At 64.9% G+C, this 25056-nt stretch overlaps 2 protein-coding genes across 5 annotated transcripts; one reads left to right on the top strand and one right to left on the bottom strand.

The window, feature by feature from the left end:
• Positions 1-561: 561 nt before the first annotated feature.
• On the bottom strand, positions 562-11377 carry ANKZF1 (ankyrin repeat and zinc finger peptidyl tRNA hydrolase 1). The gene is made up of 17 exons (XM_067529443.1): positions 11300-11377; positions 9662-9887; positions 9457-9630; positions 8828-8937; positions 8069-8171; positions 7093-7295; positions 6555-6670; positions 5846-5999; positions 4505-4727; positions 4220-4324; positions 3758-3895; positions 3328-3456; positions 2145-2481; positions 1578-1689; positions 1178-1312; positions 967-1034; positions 562-798 (listed from the first exon to the last, which is right to left on the bottom strand). The coding sequence occupies exons 1-17, from the start codon at positions 11375-11377 to the stop codon at positions 678-680; spliced, it is 2532 nt and encodes an 843-aa protein (XP_067385544.1). The 3' UTR covers positions 562-677.
• ATG9A (autophagy related 9A) lies at positions 7884-25056 on the top strand. Of its 4 annotated transcripts, none has more exons than XM_067529433.1 (16): positions 7884-8361; positions 10348-10447; positions 11324-11484; positions 11974-12017; positions 12685-12749; positions 13165-13326; positions 13786-13927; positions 14747-15495; positions 15982-16135; positions 16608-16787; positions 17363-17608; positions 18000-18217; positions 18914-19031; positions 19512-19734; positions 20238-20380; positions 21066-24748. In XM_067529433.1, the coding sequence occupies exons 3-16, from the start codon at positions 11376-11378 to the stop codon at positions 21069-21071; spliced, it is 2559 nt and encodes an 852-aa protein (XP_067385534.1). In that variant the 5' UTR covers positions 7884-8361; positions 10348-10447; positions 11324-11375; the 3' UTR covers positions 21072-24748. The 4 variants fall into 4 exon arrangements, 3 of the variants coding, with proteins under 3 accessions (XP_067385534.1, XP_067385535.1, XP_067385533.1); XR_010916490.1 differs by lacking the exon at positions 7884-8361 and having other exon boundaries at positions 10155-10447; positions 21066-21306; positions 23793-25056; XM_067529432.1 differs by lacking the exon at positions 7884-8361 and having other exon boundaries at positions 10155-10447.

Below are 25056 nucleotides of genomic sequence, written 5' to 3'. Positions count from 1 at the left end.
ACAGACAGACACACAGCGTTCGCTTCCTGGAGCTTGCTGTTTATTTCCAGGTTTGGGTGCGTTGTGGGCGGGGGTCCTGCTCTCTGGCTGCGGCCCCCCAGGGACGGGGCACCCTGGGTTACGTTTTATTACTCTTGGAAGCAAAATAATCTTGTGCCTTGCCCCCACTGTCTGGCCTGGTGTGTCAGCCTGGCGCCTGCCCTGCCCCGCCCCGGTCACAGGAAACCGGCCGGGGCTGTGAACATTTCTCACTGAAGAGGTGCTGCTCTGGGTCGAGCCACCCATCATAACACCCTGCCACTGGTGTGCTTGGCCCTGCCTGGCCCAGAGAGACAGGGCCCTCGCAGAGTGCCTGGCACCACCATCACGCCCTCCTGCAGCAGCCCCCTGCCCTCCAGCTCCCCACGCCCCACTACCAGGGTCCTGCCACGCAGCCCCATGTTACCGTGATACTGCTGCCCTGGGGGGAGTGCCTGTCCCCCCACCCACACACCCTGCGATGCCCTTATCCCCTTCCCCTCTAGGGCAGGGGCAGAGCCGGCCCTACAGCCCTGCCGGGCATGGGCACTGACAGGGCGGCTCCAGCTCAGCCCCCCCTGGAGCTTCCAGTCCCAGGGGCCCAGCAGGCAGGAGGGCGCCATCCGTTTCCCCACAAGTGCCCGTTGCAGCTGCCTGCCCTAGGGGGGGCCGGGCCGGCCCCGGCGATGAGCCTGCAGGCAGCCGGTGCAGCAGAAGGAGAAGTCGAGGTAGTGGAAGGGGATCCGGCCCAGCAGCGACTCCCCGCACTGCCAGCAGCGCCTGCACAAACCAGAAGGTACCAGAAGGTGGAGTTTGGGCAGCACTGGGAGCTGGAAGCCGCTCCCCCCCCAGCTCTCTGCCCCTCCCTGCCCCCCGGGGGAGCAGCACCCCCCAGGAGCACGGCTTGCCCACCCCGTACAGGGCATGCAGCAGCTCAGGCCCTGGTACCTGTTGGCGGGAGCCACGCTGGCATCCAGCAGCTGGGCAGCCAGTCTCTGCTCGGCCGCAAGGGCTCTCTGGGGAGGAGAGAGACGGAGTCTCAGTGACTGGGTGGGGTGAGCCCTGCCCCCCCACCCAGCCTGGGCCGGGTCTGAGTGGCCCGAGAGCCAGGGCAGGGCCCCCCAAAGGGGACGGGGTGTCTGTGCCCCCCAGGCCTCACCTTTTCCCGGTCCGGCAGGGCCGCGAAGCGCCGCTTCTCCTCCTGCTCCTGGGCCCGCTGTTTGCGCCGCGCTTTCTGGGCCCGCTGCTTCTCCACCCGCTGAGCCTCCATCGCCGGCGTCAGGGGCCCAGGCACCTGGGCAGGACAGCGCCGTCAGCCGGGGTGGGAGTGGGGGGTTACTGGCAGACCCGCCCTCTCTCTGCTTCCTCGCTCCTAGAGAGGAGCATTAACGCTATTCCACCCCACACAGGTGCAGCCATGGGGCAAGGGCCACAGACTGCCAGAGCTGGGCCGCAGGGTCCTCCCAGCCCCCGCGGCACAGGGGAGCCGGTTCCAGCGGGCAGGGGCACCCTGGGGTGGGGGGATTTGAACTCCCAGGGAGGGATCTCTGGGCACCCACCTTGGCCCGCCCGTAGTCATGCTTGGCCGGGTGATCCGCCATGTACTTGCGGAAGGCGTCGCGGGTCGGCTTGTCGGCAGAGACGCAGTACGGGGGCCGCTCCTGCCTGTCCCTGGGAGCCAAGCAGAGAGCGGCTGAGGGCCGGGGTGGGCCCGACCTCGGCTTCCCCTCAGCCCCTGCAGGACGGGCATCCCCATGGGCCAGCCTGGCTACCTCGGGGCCGCTCAGGCCTGGGGAGAGCCGGGCAGTGTCCCGCACAGCACCAGCTCGCTGGCCAGCCCACTTGCCCAGCCTGCCGGCTGTCCTGGGCAGGGCGGGGGGCAGCGTGGCCTGGAGGCTGGAGCACTGCTTCCAGCAAGCCCTGGGACCGGACTGGACCAGACCAGGTCATCAAAGGGGCAAACGAGGCAGCTGCAGGCCCCCAGAGAGCCCCACGCACCGAGGGGTAAGGGAACATGGGTGAAGGCCTGTCAGCACGGCTGGCACAAGGGGGGTTTCCCACCCGTACCCGATTGGCAGGGAGCAGGGGGGCCGGGGAGGGCCACCAGCCCGCTGGGGGGGCTGTACCTGAGTGTGGGGTCGGCCCCAGCCTCCAGCAGCAGCTGCACGGCCGCTGCCTTCCCTGCCGCAGCCGCCACGTGCAGCAGGGTGAAGTTGTTCTGGTCCAGGGGCTCGCTGAGCAGGGCGAGGTGTCTGGGGGCGGCCCCCGAGGCTGCATGGCTGGGCTCTGGCCCCTCAATCTGCAACCTGCCAGGGTGGCCTTGGGGCTGCCCCACAGCACCATCCTCGCTGCCTCCCGGGTGGGCCCCGCTCTCCGCCTCGCCCAGGAGCTGCTGCAGCGTCTCCACGTCCCCCGTCTTGCAGGCCGTGAACAGGGCGTCCCGGAGCTGGCCCAGGAGAGTTTCTGGAGGAACGGACAGATGAGCTCAGCAGCCAGCCCCTGTGCTAGCCCCCTCCACCAGGCCTGCGCCTCTGGCACTACCTGGCGCCCCCACCTGCAGGGAACAACCTGCTCAGGGGCCCACGGGGTCAGGAACGGTCCCAGAGTCCGAGGGCAGCTGGGAGCCTGGTGATCGCCTGGGCTGAGCTGCGGTGCGGCAGAGACTGGAGGATCCCCCCCCCGCTGAGTCCCAATCGCTGGAGGTGGCTAAAGCAGTGTCCACAAGGGCACCGGGCCGGATGTGACGCCATGGAGAGCTGGAGAAGCCGCCGCTGGCCTGAGCGACTGGGCCCACGGTTAACGGCCGGCAGAGGGGATGATTTGTACCCAGTGTGTCTGGGATCAGCTGCCGGCCACCAGCTGGTGTTCTGCCTGTCTCAGCTGGACCCGCTGGTGCTGCAGTTAGCACCTCGCCAGCCTCTGCCTACGGGGGTCGGTGCCAGGCCTCGGCTCCGGGCCGCAAATCATTTCCGGGGCTCTTGGCTGCACCTCTCCAGTTTTTCTACATCTTCAAACCGGGGACCCCAGAGCTGGGGGCAGGGTCCCAGGATCGGCCTCCCCAGGTCCGTGTACAGAGGTAAGATCCCCCCTCTGCCCCCGTTCACACAGCATCGCCCTGGGAGCTCACCCAGCACTTACCACGCCGGCCCCACCTCCTTTCCAGGCCCTGCTGCCAGGACAGCTGCCCCGCTCCCTGGCCTGCCTGCAGCCCGCCCCTAGCCGGGTCCCTTGTCACTGCCTGTATCGCAGTGGGCCCGCTTTGCGCAGTGACAGGAGGACCTGTGGGCAGCACGGCCCGACCCGACTCACCTCCTGCCCCCCAGGGAGCAGGCTGTGCCCCCGGCCCCTCCTGGGGCTCTGCCGCCGTCACTGCTCCTGGCTGCGGTGCTGTGCCCTCGGGCTCTTCGTGGGCTCCTGGCCCTTCGGCACGGACCCCTGCTCCAGGGAGGAGAGGGAGAGGTATAGAAACATGTTCCGGAGCCCGGGCTGACCCCTTCCCCCCATCCTGGGGCACCCCCACCCCCTGCCAGCGAAGGCCAGGTGCCAGCTGCCCCGTCTCCAGGGGCAAAGGCAGGGACGCCAGCAGCTTCCACCTGCTCTTACACCCTGTCCCCCACGCCGGGAAGGACACCCACATTAGCTCCCTGTCCCGGGGTCACCACAAGGGGTGACGCTCTGCCCTCGAGCGGGCTGGCAGGGCTGCAGCAGCGCCAGTCCTGGGGGCACCCGCCATGCTCACCTCTCCCCACTCTGCCTTTCTTCCTCCTCCTCTTGCAGTTCCGCTTGGGCGTCACCTCAAACTCCCGGAGCTGCAGCGTCCCCAGCGTCACCTCCACCATCTGCAGCTCCCCGCTCTGACACTCCTCCTCCGACGGGGCTTCGGGGGGAGACAGGTGGGATGTGGGTGGGACCCCCAGACCATGGCTCTGCCTGGTGCTCCGCGGCTGGACTAGCCCCACCCCGTCTCTCAGGTGAGTGGGGGGAAGCTGGGGCTGAGGGTGCCCAGGCCAGAGCAGTCCAAGATCACCCCCCACCCCCAGACAGCACCTTGGGGGGTGCCCCAAGGCCTGGAACCGGCTGTCCCCAGGGGACCCACAAGGCTGGGGCACAAACGAGGTAGCTGCTTGGACACAGGGTCCAGTGCTGGGCACCCCCACTGGGGGCGGGGGCGAGTCAGCTGGTGCCCTCCCCCCTCACTCACTGCTGCTCTCGTCCTGCTGGGGCTCCTCTTCTACCCGCGCCGAGGGCGCTTTCCTCCAGCTCTTCCGGGGGGAGCTGGCGAGATCCGCCACCGCTGTGTCCTTCCCTGCGGGAGAGGAGCCTTAGGTGCCTGGGCCGCAGGGGGGGCCCCATAGAGACCGTCCCTACACCCCTTCCACAGCACAGCGGGCGGGGCAAGCATGGCTGGCCACCCATCAGCCCTAGCCCCACAAGGGAATGGCCGGGGGTAGGAGAACGCTCCCACCTGGCCCCACAGAATGCTCACCGTACACCTGCAGCGTGGCCAGGGCCGCGTGCACACGCAGCACCTCCCTGAAGGTGGCTCTGCGGGTGCTGAAGGGGATGTTGCAGACGCGGGGGTCGTCCTTGCACAGAGGTGGGTTCCTGCCGCCGCCGAGCAGTGCCCGGTTGGCACGGGGGGCACGCAGGAAGATGCGCTGGGCTCCCTGAAGATGCTGCGCCCAGCCGGCCAGTAGGTCCTGGATGTCCTGGGGATGGAAGAGGAGCGATCAGCACTGGCTCCAGGCCCCCGCCAGCCCTCCTCCGCACTGGGGTGCGGCCAAGCATGACCAGCCCGGCAGCTGCGGGGTGCTAGGGCGGGGGATTCAATCGTGGGATACCTCCATGGATACGCAGGATCCCCAGAGGCTGCCTGCTGGCACGCACCCCCCAGCCTAGGGGCAGTGGGGCATCATTAGCCTTCACCACTGCTCGCACGCCTGACGGGGAAGGGAAGGGGACTGGCTGAAGCCAGGAAAATGTTTTCCCCGACCCCTCGCAGGCAGCTGGCGCTCAGAGAGCAGAGCGGGCGCGTCTCACCCAGACGGAGCAGAGGTGACAGCAGGGGTTTACAAGGACTCCTGGGGGGGGCTTCGGACAGAGACCCAGGAAGACTGGGGCCGGGACAGTCGGGTTTTGTAGCAGGGGGCCCAGTGCAGCGGCGGGACCACGCCAGGGCTGAGAAAGCAAGCAGACCATGGCGGAGAGAGGGCGCTGGGCTGGAAGCACTACAGCAGGATGATCCTGGGCCCCCCAGGACGTGCTGGAGCAGGGAGGAGGCCGAGGCAGGTTATGTCCAGATCTGGGCACTTCTCAGGCTGTGAGGTTAAGAGCGGCGGTGGTGTAGGACCCTGTGTCCCTCTCAGAAGGCTGGTGAACGGCCCGTGGGGGAACTCAGCTAAATCTGGGACGGGCGCCCCGGGGGACGGGACTGGCCTGGGTCCGGCAGCCCCGGCTCAGCCAGGAGTTGGAGCACGTGATCCCTACACAGCTCTCGGAGGCACTTGCCAGAGAGCCGGGGGTGGGAGCGGAGGCATGGCCCAAAGGCCTGGCCCTGGTGGAGAGTGGCGTGCAGCCCAAGTGCCCCGCTCAGAGGGGGCACCTTGTGCCCAAGCCCCTAAGCAAGGAGACTGTGTGGAAAGCAGAGTGGCATCCCCACGGCCAGTCCCCAGGTGCCTCCTCCACCCCCAGGCGCTCCAGCCGTGGGCACACACCCTGCCCATCCCTGGGAGGGGCGACTCATGTCCTAGGCAGCCCCCCCACTCCAGCATGGCATGCAGCCCCATCTGGCAGGCCAGCAGCGAGGGCCCTCTGTGTTCGCCCCCACCTTGAGCAGAGCCGCCTCGTTGTAACGCCGCAGCGAGGCGCCGGCCGATCTGAGCCTGGAGGCCTGGCCCTGGGCATCGCGCAGCCCCTGCCCCGTGCCCCGGCGGGCACGCACCGTGTACCGGTGGAAGGTCTTGTGCTCCAGCACCTCTGGCCTGGGGGAGAGAAACCTCAGAGTGGGCCAGGGCCGCGGGCCAAGGACCCTTGCAGTGGGGAAATCGGCCTACCCCCCACTCGGGGCTGGCTGCCCTGGCCATGGGGACAGACACTGGACTGGGGTCAGGACTCCTGGGTTCTCTTCCCAGCTCTGACACTGACTCACTCTGGAACCCGGGGGAACCACTGCCCCTCCCGGTTCCTCTTCCCAGAAGGGAAATAAACACTCCCCTCCCAGCCAGCCAGAGCACACTGCCAGCTTTGGGGCGCAGAGGATGGGTATCCCAGGAGCTTCTGCTACTGCCAGGGGCACGTGAAGGCCCTGGGAGTGCCACATGTCCCCGGCGAGAGGGGAGATGCCTGCCGGGCCAGCGCTGTGCCCCACAAGCAGACAGGGAGCAAGGGGCCATCTCACCACATCCCCGAGCCTCGTCTCCTCTGATCCCCTCTGCCGGGGGCAGACAGCCCCAAACCGCCTGCAAGCCACAGCGACCCCCAGCAGGATTCCGCCCCCAGGGCAGCAGACCCTGCCCCAGCCCGCCTCGGACACTCACCCCCTGAAGACGGCTCCTGCGAAGTGTCCGCCGCCCGTCATCAGGATAACCCAACAGGTGCCCGCGCCCAGGCTCTGCAGAGAGGCCACCAGCTCCGCCTGCTCCTCGCTACTGCCCTGGTACACGGACAGCCTCTCGTTGACAGTCTGGCCGCACAGCTGCCTGCTCAGCGCCCCCACTTGGGGCATGGCCATCGCACGCACCGCACAGGATGTGCCAGCATAGGCCAGCTGGGAGCCGCTAGCCAGGGGCTCTGCAGGTGAGGGGGAAGTGGCAGTCTGGGGGCTGACCCCATGGCAGGGTTCCCTGGGGGGGGGCTGGGGAGCAAGCAGGGGATGCCCCTTCCTGAGGAGGCCAGACAGGTAATGGTGGCAGCAAACCGGCTGCACAGGGCTCAAAGGGGGCGAGGAGGGGCAGATCAGGGACCCCAGTCAACCCCTGCTTGCCGGCTCATCGGAGCTATCCTGGCCCGTGACCTGCTCCAGCACCTCTGGCAGGGCACTGGGGATGAGCTCAGCACTGCCGGGCTGTCACTTGCCTTCTTCGTGGCCAGCACACAGCGGTAGGCGGAGAGCAGCTGGCCCTGGGAGTTGCGGAATAGGACCTTAGCTGAGCGGGTGCCCAGGGGGTGGCTCTGCTGGCCGCTCGCTGCGTCTGCGTGGCCTCGGGGAGGGAGCGGATCTGATTCACTACCCGAATCGGAGTCATCGGAATCAGACCCAGAGATGCTGGAGACGTCACCTGCAAACCGGGCGGGGGAGACGAGGGTGTCAGGCGCTAAGGCGCCTGAGGAAGGCACAAGTCCGAGAATGAAGAAGAGGGAACAACTCCCACTCCATTAAGGTCACAGAGCCACCTCCTTCAGAGAGATCCCCTGAATGCCCACCGCTGCCCTTCACCCCCAGCCTTGCAGGTGCCGCGCAATGGCCTCTCTGATCCTCGGGGCTTCCTCACCCGGCCAGGAGCCAGCAGAGCGGCTTCCTGCTGCCTGTGGGCCCTGCTAAAGGGCTGCTGTGCTGGGGCATACCAGACATTTGATGCCCCCAGCTGGAGGCCCCGTCACATTGGCACCTCTCTACCCAAAGGCAGTGAGTGTCCTCTTTGGGGGGGAAAGAGCAGCGAGTTTAGACCTCCAAGAGCTGCCTAGAAAGGCCACCTCTAAGATCAGCTGCTAGTGTAACCAACAAGAATTGATCCTCCAGCAGCTAGAAAGGCCAGGAATGGGCAAAAGCCAATCAGAGCCCAGCAGGCAAGATAAAAACAGCTAGCTAGTGGCCAGTTCTGGGTGAAGCTAGGATGCGGAGGAAGGACTGGCCTGGCTTACCCCAAAAGCTGGGTTGGTTGGGGGCCTAATCCCAGCTGCACCTTTTGATTGAGCCTGTGACAGATTGGTTTATGTTGTCCAATTTAAAGCACAGGTGGCAGCTGGAGTTGGATATCAACTGATAATTAAAGGCACTCCAGCAGCTCAGGCAAGCCTGGGACAGCTGGTCTTCCTGTGTGTTTCCCCTCACCTGCACAAGTCTTCTCCTCAAACTCTTCTGCCGCGAGAGCCCGGCGCCCCAGCAACCGCTGCTTCAGGTTAAAGCGATGCCAGTCCAGGCGGTAATGCTCAGTCTGGGAAGGAAACAAAGCGAGAAGGGGCTCCCCATACGATCACTCCCCTGGGTCGGATGGATGGAAGCACACCAACCCCAAGCCACAGGACTGGACAGCACGGAGGTCCCTTCAGCCAGATGCCAGCCTGCAGGGGACTTGGGACTCAGCGGAAGCTGCCTGGCTTTTTTGGCACATCATGGTCACTTGGGTAGGTAATGCCCTTTAGTGCCAAGTTCCCATCTTGCCCCCAGGGCTGCAGAGACATGGCACCAGCCTCCTAAGAGCCGGTCTGATCCCCTGGCCCAGGGTGTTGGAGCATGTAGAAGTTGGTAACCAAGGCCCTGCCCAGCTGGGAGTTGTACCAGCAATTTACCAGAGCCCGAGGAACGTGCTTGACTGGCTTAAAATAGACTAAACTGCAGCCTCCCTCATTTTGAGCATGTGGGTGCGGAGGATGGAGACTACAAGTCCCAGCATGCAATACTCCACCGCATGCCAAGTGGTTAGGGCCAAATGGAGCACTTCTTTTCTGGCCCAGTAAGCTGGGCTGCATCTCCGTGTATGTGGGCCGCAACTAGAGCGCTCTATGGCCCACGCGTCGGCCATTCACACACCCACTTCATACCGCCCTGCTGGGGCAATGGAAAACGCCAGCACCCATCCACCTCTCTTACCTGCTCCTCCCTGCTGTCAAACACCCGCGAGCAGGTTGAGCAGCACATCCGGTCCGATATCTCCGGGATCCCTCGGGCTCTCTCCTCCCCATTGTCCGCCACTGGCTTCTCTGAAAGAGGGGGAGGGGCTCAGGGAAGGTGTGCCACTTCCACTGGAGAGGGACAGAGGGCTACAAGACAGACAGATCACCCCCAAAGTGTGGCTAGAGCAAAGGATTAGGGGTCAGGACTCCTGTATCTGTTCCTGACTCTGCCACTCATTTGATGCATGGCCCTGGGGAAGTTACTTCACCTCTTTGCCTCAGTTTCCCCATCTGTAACGTGGGGATGATAGCGACCAGCCAAACAGGATACATTGGGTGTGTGTGTGTGTGTGTGAGAAGTGTTTTGCACTCATGAGGCTGAAGGCTCTAAATGTGGGTAAAGCAACTCATACTGTTCAGCAACCAGAGCCCATCACCCCAAGAGGATGGGAAAACAGTTCCCCACCAAGCCCTAAAGGATGGGATACTTCCTAGGTTGGTCTGCAGCAAAATCCCCCCTCTGGACACTCTCCTGCCCACCCTCCAGCAAGCCCCTTGGCTGGCTCTACTGCACCTCTAACCAGCTTACTAGCTTTTAGATACTACCTTGCTGTACGGCATTGGAGTCTGCGGATGGCACGTCCTCTGACAAGCCATTTACAAGGGAGAGTCCATGCAGGAAGGTGGGGTCCTGGGCAGCCTCAAACACAGACCTGACCTCGAGGGGCTGCATAGTTTCCAGCAGGCGTCTGAAGAAGGAATGAGAGTGAGGTTGAGAGAACCATTGACAGGATCCCACACCCTGAGACTTGGCATCCGTGACCCTGGCACGGGATGGGCAGCAGCATTTGCCATGGTGCCCTGGGCATACGGCTGATATGCACACTGGCCACGGCCAGCCTGCTCCAGCGCGGGCAGCCATGCCGTGCTGCCATTGGCTTGGGGACACAGGGCAAGGAGCCCGCCGTGCTGCTGTTGGCAATGGAGCTTCCCCTACAGGGCAGGGCTGCTGGCTTCAGCGCGGAAGGTCCCCAGTTCTAGCCTGCGGCTGTACGGCCAGGGGACTGCCGAGCGCCCGGTGAGCCGCCGTGGGCACGGACCACACCGTGAGGCCAGCGCCCTGCTGCAGACGGGCCAACTCTTACGAACACAGCGCGCAAGTCGTGATTGCTCAGTGCAACTAAGCGTGCGCCAGAACGCTCCAGTGTCGGGATTTTGTTTCCCAGTGGCAGCGCCGAGCTGTTTCCAGTCACGCAGGAGGGACCCCGCCCTCGGCGCAGGAATGCGGTTTCTCCAGCGGGCAGCTAATTCCAAAGTGCTTTGAAAGAGGATGAGCACTTGTTTACAACACACCGGGCAAACAAAGCGACCAGCTGACAGGGGACGGGACCCAGCAGGGGAGAGAAACTCCAGCGGAGACAGAAGGGGGGGGGGGGGGCAGCCCTCAAATAAGCAACTCCATCGACTGGAGTTTTGTTTTGTTTTGTTTTTACACAGTTGTGAGGCTTAGCTGCAGTAGGAATCTGCCAGCCGGCGGGGCGCCGGCACAGGGAGCCCCCCCAGACCCCGGGCGGTGGAAGGACCCCAAGGAGCAGAGGTGAGGCTGGGGCTGAGGTGAGGCGGGGGGGGGGGTTTTGGGGGGGCGGGTTCTGAGCAGAGCGGGGTGCGGTGCGGGGAGCTGGACGGAGGCCGGGGGGGGGCTGAAGTGGGGGGGCTGGGTGAGGACAGGACTGGGGGGGGGGCTGGGTAGGAGCCGGGGGGGGGGGGTTCCGAGCCCGGCGGCAGGGGCCGAGCCCCCCGCACCCAGCCCCTGGGGGGAGCGACCCACACACAGGCCCGGGGCCCAGCCGGGCTCACACCCCGGGACCGGCCGAAAACAACAGAGCACCAGGGCGCAGGGCGCACCTGATTGGCCACGGGGGTCCCGCGCCCCCATTGGTCAGCACCTTCCGACCACTGGGCCAGAGGGGCGGGGCGCTGCTCCCCTACGGCGGGCGCGGAGGGAGGGTCCCAACCCCAGGCGGCGGGCGGCGCTCACCTGTCCCGGCTCCGGGGGGGGGGAAGCGAAGGGGTGGGGGAGCCCTGTGATTCACCCGGAACTTTTAAGCCAGCGGCGACCCCGGACTTACGTCACATCCGCCCCGCGCTACGAAGCGCCGTCGAGGACAATCCTGTAGCCCCGCCCCCACCCGCCCTCGGATTGGCCCGCGCGGCCCCCCCTGCAGGCCCCGATTGGTCGCCGGAGCCGCCCCTCAGAGCGGACGCGAGGCGACGGCCCGGGGCTGAGCTCAGGGAAGGGGCAGCCGGGGCCGGTTACCGGGGCGACCGGGCAGCTGAGGGGGGGCCCCGTGCGCGCCCCCAAGGGCCGCGAGGGGAGAACCCAGGCATCCGGCCGGGGACCCCGAGAGTCTCTGGGGCTGGCGGGGGGACGCGGCCCCCCTGACCCCGCCTCTCCTCCCCCCTCCCCCCGCAGGGCGCCCGGCCGGGGGGGCCGCGCTCGATGAGGCCCGGCGGGCGGGGCCGGCATGGCGCACTTCGACACGGCCTACCAGCGCCTGGAGGCCTCCTACAGCGACTCGCCGCCCGGGGAGGACTCGGAGGGGCTGCTGGTGCACGTGCCCGAGGGCAGCAAGTGTGCGTAGCGCGGGGGGGGCCGCGCGGGGGGAGACGCGCCCCGGGCTCAGCGAGGCCCGCGGGGGGGGGGCTGGCCTGGGGGCGAGCGGTGCGGGGTGGGGGGGCAGCGGTGAGCTCAGACGGGAGCAGGGACTCGGGGGGGTCAGGGAGCTGCAGGCGCAGGAGGGAACCCCCCCTTCTCCCCAGCCCCCCCTCCTATGGGGCCGGGGGGGGGAAGGATCCTCGCCACCGCTGGAGGCCAGGCACCTGGGCTTGATCTGGAGCGGCCACTCCTGTCCCTCCTGCTGTGTAAACCGGGCAGCCCCTTTTGAGCCTGGACCCCAGACAGGGATGGGGGGCGATTGCGTGGACCCAGCCCGGTCTGTGCCCCCCATTGTGCCCCAAGAACAACTGGCCACCAGCCGCCGGCTGACACCCCCTCCCCCGCTGGGCAACCCGCAGCGTGGTGAGCCCCCCGTCACCCACTTTTCCTGCCTCTCTTTCCTGCAGCTCCCTGGCATCACATAGAGAACCTGGACCTCTTCTTCTCTCGCATATCCTTGCTCTGTGCTGGGGGGCGGCTGCCCCGGCCCCGGCAGGGTGGTCAGACCAGCATCAGTGCCACACCGCCTGTCAGTTCGGAGCAGGCCCGAGCTGGAATAGCCTGAGCAAGGCTGGATTGCTGCCTGCCTGCCCTGGGCTGTGCGATGGGCCTGTTTCCACCCTTTCCACTGGGAGAGTGGCTGAGAAGAGCTGTGCGGGAGAGGGGTGTAGGGGGGTGGAAACGGCTCACTCCAGCCCTCTGGTGACAACCTCCTGGGCGTTCTTTGTAGTTCTGATGGTTAGACTCTGGATCTGTCTTTACCTGCCTCTGTGCTGGCCAGTCCCTCAAGTCCTGCCCTTGCAGGCTTTGGAGAGGGGACAGGGGAGCCCATGAATGGAGTATTCATAATCTTCTGCCTGGGCTGGGCTGGGGTGGGGTTTGGGGTTTCTGTGTCAGGCTAACATTACCCTCGGCCTGGGACGGGCATGGAGGCCTGGCCCCAGGAGTGCTTTGTAGCGGGGTAGAGAGTGCGTTTGCCCTGCAGCCATCCATCCTGACTGGTGGCTAGTGGGTGGATTGGGATGGGAGGGGTTTTCCCTCAGCTGGTGAAAGAGGGTCTCGGCTGGTGGCCGCAGAGACAGGGATGCCGAGCTATTCTCCTTGACTGCAGCTCCCACGTCTATAACCTGCACCAGAAGAATGGCTTTACCTGCATGCTGATTGGCGAGATCTTTGAGCTCATGTACGTCTTGGGTCCCCCCTGCTCTGGGGTGGGGAGGAGGCAGGTTCTCTCCATGCTATTGCTGTCGTTGAGGGTGAGGGGCTTTGTTCCCTTGGGCCCCAGCCTTCCCACTATCCATGCGCAGCCACTTGTGAGAGTTGGGTTTCAGGGGGGTGAGGTGAGAGGGTGTCAGGGCCCTTTCCCTTTCAAACGGGGCCTGTCTCTCTCTCTCTCCCCTGCCCCCTTTTTTTTGGCCATCTCCATCCCCAGGAATTTGTCCCCTGTTCCTCACAATCTGTCCTGTCAGTCCTCTCATGCCAAGGGCAGTGGGGTTGTGGGACCCAGTAGCTGCTCTTGGCTGTGGCATGTTATGAGTTGGGGCAAGGGGAGTGTGCCCCTCTGGACTGCCCCCTCATGGTCGTTGCCTTTCGCACAGGCAGTTCATTTTCGTGGTGGCCTTCACCACCTTCCTTGTCAGCTGCGTCGACTATGACATCCTGTTTGCCAACAAGATGGTGAATCACAGCCAGCACTCCAGCGAGCCCGTCAAGGTGACGCTACCAGACGCCTTTCTGCCTCCCAGCGTCTGCAACTCAAGGTAAGGCAGCAGCAACGCCTCCACTCCCAGACCCGGGCACGTTAGTCCAAGCTCCCTCTGCCTGTCTCCGGATGGGAGCTAAGGATCCAGGACCTCTTCCGTAAGGTCAGTGGGAGCAGCCAGGCTTCACCCACCTTCAGCATGAGCGTCCATAGAGGTATGCAGTCTGCGAGTCCCTGGCCTGTCTTGGTCTGAGTGGCCAAGCGCATTGTATTCTGGGTTCTGTAATCCTCATGAGTTACATCTCAGGGTATGGTACTTGGTGCTTGACCGTGCTGAGTGTTGCTGTGTGCTGTTACCCAGCTGTTGCATCCCACCCCAGATGCAGCTACATTTTGGTGGTGAGGGAAGTGATCTCTTGACAGGCTGTGTAGTTTTGGCTCCTGTGGGATGAGGCTCTGCCGTGGGGCTGCAGAAAGGCAAGCGTCATCTCATTGCGGAGTCTCTTCTCCCTTGCAGAATCCAGGCGAACGGCTTTCTCATTTCCATCCTGGTGATAGCTGGGGTTTTCTGGATCCATCGACTCATCAAATTTATCTACAACATCTGCTGCTACTGGGAGATTCACTCCTTCTACATCAATGCCCTCAAAATCCCCATGGTGCGTGACCTGTAGGACTGGGGAGTTGTGGCTGAACAGGGAGCTCCCCCCAACACCCAGCTAGGGGCTGCCCTGCTGAAACTGTAGGAGGGGGTGTTCACCCCGCCACTTGCTCTAGCTTCTTTTCTACTCCTGGTGTCTTGCCCATTGCTCCCAGGGGGTTCTAGTCCCTCCCGGTGCCTCTTGGCCCTTTCTTGGAAGTTACGTAATCATGTTGATCATCTTACGGCTTGTTTTCGTGCTGCCAAACTAACTGCAGGGCAACAACACACACACACCACCACCCCCCACTCCCCCCCCCGCAATCTGTGCATGTCTGTCTCTCTGTGTCATGGGACAGCTGTGTTCTGCAGCCCCTCTGCCAGCCAGTCACTTCGCTTTTATTCACCTCGAGGCTTTTCTTTGCCACCATCACAGCAGTATTAGAGCCTCACTGGTGTTAAGCAGATTATTCTCGTGCCTTCCCCGGGAGGCAGGGCAGGGTCATTATCCCCATTTACTGATAGGGAAACTAAGGCACAGAGCGGCTAGGGGTTGCCCCCAGCCACAGGGGGAGTCTGGCAGAGCTGGGTATTGGACCCCAACTCAGGTCCCAGCCCAGGGCCTTAAACGTGAGGCCTCCCTCTGAGAACTTGCATAAAGCGAGTAATAGCAAGATCCTTAACGTTAATTTTTGCAAGACCACGGGCCTGTGGCCTAGGGCACGTGTCCGTAGAACCCTGGAGCAGGGCATGCTGGGATCTGTAGTTTGTGTTGGCCTCTTTGGGGCCTTCAGGGCCTCCCCCAGATTCTAACGCTGCTGCTTCTCCTCCCTCCCAGTCCAACCTGCCCTATTACACCTGGCAGGAGGTGCAGGCTCGCATCGTGCAGATCCAGAAGGAGCATCAGATCTGCATCCACAAGAAGGAGCTGACGGAGCTGGATGTCTACCACCGCATCCTGCGCTTCAAGAACTACATGGTGGCCATGGTGAACAAGTCGCTGCTGCCCATCCGCTTCCACCTGCCCATGCTGGGCGACACCATCTTCTACACCCGCGGCCTCAAGTACAACTTCGAGCTCATCTTCTTCTGGGGGCCCGGCTCGCTCTTTGAGAACGAGTGGAGCCTGAAGGCGGAGTACAAGCGCGGCGGCAACCGCCTGGAGCTGGCCGACAAGCTCAGCGCCCGCATCCTCTGGATCGGCATCGCCAACTTCATCCTCTGCCCCCTCATCCTCATCTGGCAGATCCTCTACGCCTTCTTCAGCTACACGGAGATCTTGAAGCGGGAGCCAGGCAGCCTGGGTGCCCGCTGCTGGTCGCTCTACGGCCGCTGCTACCTGCGCCACTTCAACGAGCTGGACCACGAGCTGCACTCGCGCCTCAGCAAGGGCTACAAGCCGGCCTCCAAGTACATGAACTGCTTCATCTCCCCCCTGCTCACCATCGTGGCCAAGAACGTGGCCTTCTTCGCCGGCTCCATCCTGGCCGTGCTCATCGCACTCACCATCTACGACGAGGACGTGCTGGCTGTGGAGCACGTCCTGACCACGGTCACCCTGCTGGGCGTGGGCGTCACGGTCTGCAGGTGAGACGGGCCCGCACTGCCGGCCTGCTCTGTGGTGGAGATGGGGGAGGCCCTCTGCTCCCAGCCCCACAGCGCCGGCGTGTGAATGGGCCACCACGGGCTGCAGATCTGTCCTTGGGCCACAAGTGGACGTGAGTCTGCGTAGGGAGGCCCGGGCCTGGAAGTGCAGGGCAGTGGGTCAGGCCAAGAGTGAGAGGCAGAAATTTTGGGGGGTGGGGGAAGAGAGGGAGAGGAGAGCCTGGGGATGTGTGGGGGTGGGGGGAGGAAGTTTGCATATGGGGCTTGAGGGGCACCAGCAGGGATGTATGGGGACCAGGGCTGGGGTAGCAGGGGGCTGCGGGTTGGTACTGAGGGGCACTGGCAGAGCTGTGGGGAGAAGCTCTCCCAGCCCTTCTCTAGGTGTGATCCCAGCCCTTGCATGAGACTCCGGGACGAGGTTCTCTGGGAAGCGCCGTCCTTCCTATCCTTGTCCTGCCCGCCCTGCAGGTCCTTCATCCCAGACCAGCACCTGGTGTTCTGCCCAGAGCAGCTGCTGAGAGTGATCCTGGCACACATCCACTACATGCCCGACCACTGGCAGGCCAACGCCCATCGCTACGAGACCCGTGACGAGTTTGCTCAGCTCTTCCAGTACAAGGCAGTGAGTCCAACTCCTCTGGCTAGCTCAGAACTGGGGCGGGGTTGGACTGGCACATGTGCTCCTCTGCTCAGCGAGGATGCTGGGCTGGGGTCTCTGACACACGATCACCACCTCAGGGCCGCTGTCTGTTGGGAGGTGACTGCCCAGAGAAGTGCTGGTGCATGCGGAGGGGCTGGGCTGGAGAAGCGAATGTGCCTCGCTCCCCAAGGCTACGGGACCATGTGCGTGTTCCCCAGAGAAAGGGGGGGCTCACTGGAAGCCCTCCCAAGCGGTTCTAGGCCTTGGTGGGATGGGTCAGCTGGGCAGAGAATGGGGGGTGATACTGACAAGGGGCTGCCGTCCATCCGTGTCCCCTCCCGCCCCCATCTCTGGGAAGGTTCCCTGAGCTCTGTTCTGGGACAGCCTATGGGCCCCCCTCCCGGCCTGCCTGGCTGCTCCTGTTGCTGCCTGCTGAGCACCCAGGTCTCCCCAGGTGTTCATCTTGGAAGAGCTCCTGAGCCCCATCGTTACCCCCTTGATCCTCATCTTCTGCCTGAGGCCCAAATCCCTGGAGATCATCGACTTCTTCCGCAACTTCACCGTGGAGGTGGTGGGCGTGGGCGACACCTGCTCCTTCGCGCAGATGGATGTTCGCCAGCATGGCCACCCGGCGGTAGGGCCCCCCCTGCAGCGTGGGCGGGTGCTGGGGGGAATCTGTGTGCTCCTGCTGGGCTAGTTCCCTTAAACAAGGGGTGTCCTCACCCCCCCCAAACTTGGGGGGTCCTGCCGGGGCTGGAACCGAGACATGGGCTGATGGAACCCACAGAGTTCTGCCACGCAGGTGGGGGCAGCCCATAGCAATAGAGATCTTGCGTGGCTGAAGCGTTGCATGCTGGGACCTGTAGACTCTGGGCTGCATTGTTGCAATTTCAGATTTAACGTCCTGGCTCACTGCCGTTGCACCCTCTGCTGCGTGCCCCGTTTGCTGGGCGCGTGACCCCAGCTGGCGAGGACAAGGCTCTGACGTTACCCCTCGGCGCCCGGTCTCCCCCAACGAGCCGTGTCCCAGGCTGTGTGGGAGGCCGAGCTGCAGCTGCTGGGCTTTGTGCGTTGGTGATGGGTTTTGTGCGGCCTGGTGATTTGGGCTCCTCAGGCCCCACGGTGGGGAGTAAGGCAGGCCCTGGCGGGGGGTCCAAGAGAGGTTTGGAGGGCCCCCCTCTCACCTCAGCTCTCCTGTGTGCTTCGCAGTGGATGTCGGCGGGGAAGACGGAGGCCTCCATTTACCAGCAGGCAGAGGACGGCAAGACGGAGCTCTCCCTCATGCACTTCGCCATCACCAACCCCAAGTGGCAGCCGCCCCGCGAGAGCACGGCCTTCATCGGCTTCCTCAAGGAGCGGGTGCTCCGTGACAGCAGCGTGGTGCTGGCCCAGCAGGCCGTGCTCCCCGACAACGCCCTCTTCACCTCCATCCAGTCCCTGCAGTCCGAGTCCGAGGTGCCTGGCTACGGCGGGCTGGGGCTGGCAGGGAGGGGGAGGGGCTCTGGCGCGCCACGGCTGCTCCCTGCGTCGTCCGGCTAGCCCAGGGCATGGGTCTAGAGCTGGGCTCAAAGCCTAGCTCAGGTGGGTTTCTGGAGAGGGCTGGGCTGTGCCCGTCTCCGAGGGGGTCAGTGTGCTCTGGCCTGTGACCAGGCAGGAGGGGCTGCTTCCAAGGATTTGTGGGGGGTGGAGCTGGGGGTGGGGGTGTTCTGCATGGGGGCTGTAGGGTCTGGAATTCCCCCAGCGAGCTGGGCTGGGGACGGTTCTGGAGCTTTGCCAAGGGGCTCTTTCATCTTGTCTGGTGGTGGTTGCCTGCCCGGGGCTGTGACTCTGTCTCTTGCCGTTGCAGCCTCACAGCCTGATCGCCAACGTGATCGCTGGCTCCTCGGCTCTGGGGTACACGAGCCACGAGCTGCAGGCCTCCCGCCAGCTCTCCGGGGTGGCCTCTGCCTTGCGCTCCTTCTCCCCGCTCCAGTCTGCCCAGCAAACTCACAGCAGCTTCCAGACAGCAGGGCCCCACGTGGAGGGGGCGCCGCCCCGGGCCCCCAGCGCCATGACAGCTTCTGGGTAAGAGTCCATGGATTTGGCAGCTGCCTGTGAGCGGAGTTGCTGAGACGTGCTGGGCACCTTGCCCACCCCAGGCCTTGCTCCTGGGCCGTGCCCCACAATGCACCTGGGGTGCAGGGACACCGGGGTTTGGCTGCCACTCGTGTGTGCACAGGGCCCCCCTGCCTGAGTCCAGAAGGGACGGCTCTCCCCATTCCCAGGGACCTCCTGCTGGCACGCTCTGCCGTCCGTTCCTAACCCCGGGATGTGTCCCCGTGGGGGCAGGAAGAGCCGGGGTGCTCGGAGCCCCCCCAGCGATGGAGCAGGTTACCAGGGGGCCAGAGCAGGAATTGGCTGGCCCCAAGGGTTGGCAACTTATGACTGCTCCGCCCCGAAGACGGCACTGGGGTGCTGCTCACTCCCTGACATGGCGGCACTGCCGCAGCCTCCGGCACCTGCCTGGGGGTGCCCGTGCCTGGCCAGAGGCTGGTTCCCCAGGACACGGAGGGGCCCTTTCTGAAGCCAGTGCAGGGAGTGGGGTCAGGTGGCACCGGGGGATCCTCTCACACAGTGGGGCTGCCCAGGGACACGTCCCCTCCCCGAACCCCATCCCTTCTCGGCTTGAGAAGGGCAGTGCTGGCTTCGACCTGAGGCTTGCTGGGGTCGTGCCCCCGGGCAGCAGATCCCTCGCCCACCTTCTGTGTGTCCCGCCTGCAGCACCGATGCCAGGACAGCGAGCTCCGGAAGCAGTGCCTGGGAGGGGCAGTTACAGAGCCTGATCCTGTCAGAGTACGCCTCCACCGAGATGAGCCTGCACGCGCTCTACATGCACGAGGTGAGCGGGTCAGCCAGCCCCGGGGCGGGCAATGCAGGCCTGGGCTGACTCAGCGGGAAAGGGCAGCTCGTGGCAGGGCTCTGCCCGCTGGGGCAAGCTCGGGGTGTAGGGCGGCCTGCCTGCCGGAGAGGTGTGCACTTACCGGGGGTGGGGGGCTGCACGCGCCAGGCACATCCTTCCCCTGCGGCGCTCCCCAGTGCCGGCTGTCTGCTGGCCCCGCGGTGCTGCCTGGACCTGAACCTGGCTGCGTCCCGGAGCACAGGAAGGCTGGGCTTGTCCACTGTGCGCTGGAGTCGCAGCGGGAGCAGCAGCGTTGGGAGGTGGCCGTGGGAAGGAGCCATAGTTACTGTGGGTCGCCCTCCGCTGCCGTAGGGCCCCGGTGACCGAGCCACTGTGCCTGGGCTCCTGCAGGCTAGGCGTGGGGTGGGGCGGGTCCCATCTCCCTGCTTGGCTGACCGCCCCGTTCTCTCGGCTGCGCAGTTGCACAAGCAGCACGCCCAGTCGGAGCCTGAGCGGCACGCGTGGCACCGGCGGGAGAGTGACGAGAGCGGGGAGAGTGCCCCGGAGGAGCAGGATACGCAGACGGGCGCCCCCGCCGCCATCCCCCGCTCCGCCAGCTACCCCTTCTCCTCGCCGCGCCAGGCTGCCGAGGAGTCGGCCAGGCTGCAGGCAGGGTTCCAGCACCGCTACGGTGGCATCACAGGTACGTGCTGGGGCGACCGGGAGCCACAGCCGACTCCCCTCCAAACAGCCTGGAGAGCTCCAACACATTCCCTGTCCCTCCAGCCATGGGGCGCTGGCAGCACTGCCTTCGGGACGGGCTGGGGCTCCACATTTGTTAGCGTAGGGTCACTTGGGGAATTGTTTACATGCCGTTGAAGTTTGAAATCCCCCCCACGGCCTGTGCAGGGAGATCAGCTGGGGCTGGGGGCCAGCAGGTACCACGCGGCTCCTTTCCAGCCTCTGCAGAGTGCCACATGCTCCCGCCCCGACGCTCCCGTGTCGCCCTGCAAGCTGTGGGGCGCAGTGCCCCTGCTGTACAGGCTCCCGCCCACTAACGGCCCCTCCCTCCCTCCCTTTCACTGGGGGGGCTGGAGAGATTGGCCTAGAGCCCCCTGACAGGCTCGTGCCAGCTCCCAGCAGGGCACCAGTCTCACCCGCTTCTACACAGCCCGTCCCCCCGCTGACTCTTTGTCCGTACCGCAGATCCGGGCACCGTGCACAGAGCCCCGTCCCACTTCTCCCGCCTGCCTCTTGGGGGCTGGGCTGAGGACGGACAGTCGGCGCGACACCCGGAGCCTGTTCCAGAGGAGAGCTCGGAGGATGAGCTTCCGCCTCAGATACACAAGGTACAGCCCAGGTGCTCCGCCCTGTGCCCAGCTCTGCCGGGAGGGGAGGGTCTGAGCAGAGCGTTGCCCACCCAGGTAGCGAGGGCTGCCCTGGCATGTCCCAGCCCACCCGACTGAGTGGGGCAGGGCTTCTGGAGGGCAGGTGACGGTAACTCTCGAGGGGAGATTAAAAAGACAGGGAGTTTTCAGCTTGGAAAAGAAACGACTCGGCAGGATGTGATGGAGGCCTGTAAAATCATGACTGGGGCGGAGTGCATGAGTAGGGCAGTGTGATGTGAACCAGGGGTCACCCAATGAAATTAACATGCAGCAGGTTTGAACCAAACACAGGGAGGAACTCCTTCTCACAATGCACAGTCAACCTGTGGAACTCCTTGCCAGAGGATGTTGTGAAGGCCAGAATTATAACAGGGTTCGAAAAAGGACTAGAGAAGCTCCTCGAGGATTGGTCCATCGCTGGCTATTAGCCACGATGGGCAGGGAGGCAGCTCCATGCTCTGGGCATCCCTAGGGTCTGTTTGCCGGATGACGAGACGGATCACTGGCTCGCCTGTTCTGTTCTGTTCTGTTCATTCCCCCTGGGCACCTGGCACAGGTCACTGTCAGAGACAAGGCAGGGGCTGGATGGGCCATGGTCTGACCCAGCCTGGCTGTTCTCCTGTAACGGTGTGACTCTCTCCTCCAGGTGTAGCATTAGGGGCTGAGGATCTCGTGGGGATTCCAGACTCTGGAGCAGCCTGGGCAGCAGGCCCTGGGGTCACCCCGACCCTCTCCCTGCCCCACAGAGGTGGGGCGGGCTGAGTCGCCTATCACTGACGTAAATGACAAAGGGACAGAACCAGCACGTCAGCGCCTTGCGGCGGAAGCTTCTGTACAGACGTGTGTCAAGCCAACATCACTCTGACTCGGGTGGGGTGAATGCATGTGTGAGTACATACGTGTGTCCGTGTCCGCATACGTGTTGTCCGTGTCGGAGGGAATGGGCCGAGAGCTGCACGGCGCGCCGCAGAGCCTGCGAGAGCAAGGGGTGTTCCACGGGCTCCGGCTGGGCTCTGCCCACGTAGAGTCCCTGAGCAGAGGCAGCGACGCCTGTTCCACGGTCCAAATAAAGACCCCACTTCGCGCTACAGCCGGCCAGGCCAGCCCGGCTCCGGGGGCGAGGGGCGCTGTCGCAGAGTCTATTTTTGTAACAGACGTGAAGAGCTGGTTTCCCCCGAGGCCAATGGTGCTGGAGCCTCATCCCTGCGGGGAGAGGAACTGGCTCAGCCTTCAAAGCGTGCCCTCCCCCAAAGCCCCACGCGGCTCCTTGTGTCCTGGCGCCGGGCTGTCCTGTCTGGGGTGCGGGGTGGTGCCCCTGCTCCCGGCCTGGCGCTCGCCCCCTCCCCAGGGTGCTCCCACCCTGCATTTGCTGCTATCTGTGTGTGAATCCTTGGCACTAACCCCCTCCCCCCGCCCGCCCGCCCAGCCCCAGAGCACAGACAGCCTGGGCGGGAGCAGAGTAAACCCCCCTCGCTGCCCCTCCCAGCAGAGGGACAGGGGCTTTCGCTCTCCATGGCTCTGCTCCTGCTCCTGGCCCTGGCCCCTAGGAATTAAACAGAGCCCCCGGCTCGCTGCAAAGCCCCCTCCAGCTGTGGCAAGCTCCATCCTCTGCCCCAGCCGGATCAGTCACCATTAACCAACCAACCTCGCAAGGCAAAGGAGAGTCACGTGCTTCCTTCCCGCCTCCCCCCGCTGCTATGGGGAAGCCCAGGCCAAGGGGGCGTGTGACCTGGGCGTGCAGCTCGCCTGGCACCAGGGCATGTGCCGGGATCCCTTGCTGGGTAGCTGGGCCCACTCCATGCCTCTGCCTGGTCTCTGGGCCGGGATCGCTTCCCCTCAGCAGGGCACCAGTGGGACCCTAGTGCAGTGCTCGAAAGGCCGTGGGGCCGTGCAGCTCTCGCCCTGCTGGCGGCAGCAGTGCTGAGGTGCTGTCCTCCGGCACGTCCGCTTTCCAACTAGCCACCGTCCCCCTGCCAGCCCCTGTGGGACACCTGCCCCCCGTCCCCCACGCTGAGCCCCCCACTTGGCCTCCGGGTTAAGGAGAAGTTCTGCTACACCTGATCTGTCTGCCCAGTGTGGCCATTGCTGTGGTTTCAGGGCTGCTCTCCTGCCCCGGCAGAAGCCCTGGACCCCACCTCTCAGTGCCCGGGGGAGATCCCCGGCTGCTCTCTCCCCCTGCCCATGAGAGCGTGTGCGTGACATCGCTGCACAGGGGCTGCTGTGGGGCCCGTGCCCCAAACTGCAGGCGGAGCTGACGCTGCAGCCCGGGCTGCTAGCAGGAGCCAGCAGCTCCCTACACAACCAACAGCCAGGCTCCAGGGCTGAGTCCGGCGCAGGGAGGGGAGAGGCACACCGCACAGACGGGAGGTAGAGGGAGGGGCGGGAGGGATGGCTGCGCTGCCGCCTCACCCACCTCAGGTGGGCCCCTTCCCCAATTGCAGCCTCAGTTTCCCCTGCTGTCCCTGAGGCTTTCCTCCCGGGGCTGGGGGGGCCAGTGCGTGGCTCGCTGTCTGCACTGAGCTCTGCGGGTACTTAGCGCTTGTCACACTGCTACGTGCTCTTACCGCCCTCTGCATCCGTCACGCCGAGGGGCCGCCCCCGCAACCCATGCAGCAACCAGTGCGGCCCTGCGCTCGCTGGAGGCTGAGGGCGGGCGTGCCGCGGACAGGCAGCGGTCAGAGCCCATGGTAGCAGTGGGGGGTCAGCGCTGTCCCCCAATGCCCGCCCCCCTCCCTCCCTTAGCCAATACTAGGAAAGGGGGTGAGTTCTGGCACAGGGGCAGCCAATCACAGCACAGCTTCCCTGGGTGGTCCTAGGCATGAGGCTGTTCTGAGTGACAGGGCAGCTCCCCCAGGCCAGTCTAACTGGTAACCCCTTCTCCCGGCAGCGCCCGGGCAGAGCAGCCGGCACAGCTGACCATCACCCCCGGCTGCTGCAGGGAGGGAGGTGACAGCTCGTCTGTAGGCCTCTGTCTAGGGCTGCCCTGGTACCACAGCGATGGGCTTCATCAGAACCCAACTGGACAGACAGACATGCAGCGTGACCCACGTACCTTCCACTGTGCTGAGGCAGAGCCAGGCCTAGCGACCAGCCCCCTGGTGCTCTGCGCTGGCCGGCTGGGAGCCAGGACTCCTGGGTTCTCTCCCCAGCTCTGCCACTGGCTTGCTGTGTGACGTGGGGCTGATGCGACTCGCCTGCAGCCTGGGGCTGCTCGGGCGTCCTGGGAGTGGGACAGAGCACTGACAATTCCCCCCGCAGGGGCCTTTAATCCCCTGCCCAGCTCTCCTGGGCGGGCCGGGCTCCCCTGCAGCGCAGCTGCCTCCATGGTGCAAGCCCGTGAGCGTTAGGAGCTCAGACTATTGGTGCTTTACAGGTTTGATGAGGGAGAAAGTGCTTCAGTGGCCTTTGAAACAGGGCAAGTCTCACAAACCAAAGCCGTGCCAGCCCCTCTCTGCCCGGGGCACTAGACCAGCCAGCCCTCAGTCCCTCCCGCTGTCTTCTGATCACTGAGGGCAGGGGCACCTTCACGGCAGGAGCCTCTGCCGCGCTGCAGCAGACAGACAAGCGGCCCCCCGAGACGACAGGGCCCAGCCCGCAAGTAGTTCCGTCCCAGAGCCTTGGGGCCTGGCTGGGGCTGTGCACGCTGGGAAATGTCGTCTCCGGGGTGGCACCTCTGCGTTAGCGGCCGGGGGGCTGCCCTCGGCTATTACAAATGGGCCGGGCAGAGCTTGTCCCACTCCTGCCTGGGGGCTGCTCAGCCTGCAGTGCCCATTCTTGTCGAAGGGCATCTCCCAGCCTGAGCCGTGGGGCCTGCGGGAGAGCTGTGCCCCCGCCCAGGGCAGGGAGGGCTGGCAGCTGCCAGAGGTGGGGGACAGGGAGGCAAGGCCTGGAGCAGCCTGAAGAACCTGGCCACGTGCTGTGCTTGTGTCTGTCCGTCTCCTGTGTGCACGGCAAGCTGCCTCCCCTCCTGGTCTGTGTGTGACGCTAGCAGGCTGCGTGAGTGCACGGGCTCCTTGGGAGTGTGCTGGCTAGTAGAGTTCGCGCCCGGTGCTGTACAGCTCTGTAGCCATTTAATAAAGAGGGCATTTCATTCACGCTCGTGTCCGGCTTTTGAGAGCGGTCATCCAGGCCTCAGCTGGGGAAGCTGTTTGCCCATGTGCCAGGACTCGAGCCCTGCTGGGATGGTGACGGGATGTGCATGGTGGAGCCCTGATCCTTGCGCGGAGTGCCCTGTGCCCTGCTGGTGCAGGTTCTTGCCACGCCCTGAGGGTACGGGCTGGCACCACCCTCTGCAGTGCTGGCTGATCTCTGCTGGATCTTGCTCAATGCCAGGGCTGCTTCTATGTCCCCGACGCAGAGCAGGGAGCGGCGCTGCAGAGCGAGAGCTGCGGTGACGTGAAAACGCAGGGAGCAAAGGGTGGCTCTGACCTGCCGCCCTGGGCAGGAGACCTAGAAACACTGGCCCGGTCTGTACCCTGGAGCTTGAGTCCCTTGGCAGGAGTCCAGCCTCTGGGCCACCTCTCTGCTGTCTCTCACTGCCGCCTGCCCTGCCCCGCCCCAGCCCTGGGCCACAAAGTCTTGAGAACTGGAACGTTCTCCCGAGGGCCCAGCCAGCCCCTTGCGCGCAGGCTGAGGCT

The sequence above is a fragment of the Emydura macquarii genome, unplaced genomic scaffold, assembly GCF_026122565.2.
Source record: "Emydura macquarii macquarii isolate MOO-44397 ecotype Brisbane River unplaced genomic scaffold, CSIRO-AGI_Emac_v2 contig_2988, whole genome shotgun sequence".
Taxonomy (NCBI): domain Eukaryota; kingdom Metazoa; phylum Chordata; order Testudines; family Chelidae; genus Emydura; species Emydura macquarii.
This window is presented reverse-complemented; position numbering and strand designations above follow the sequence as displayed.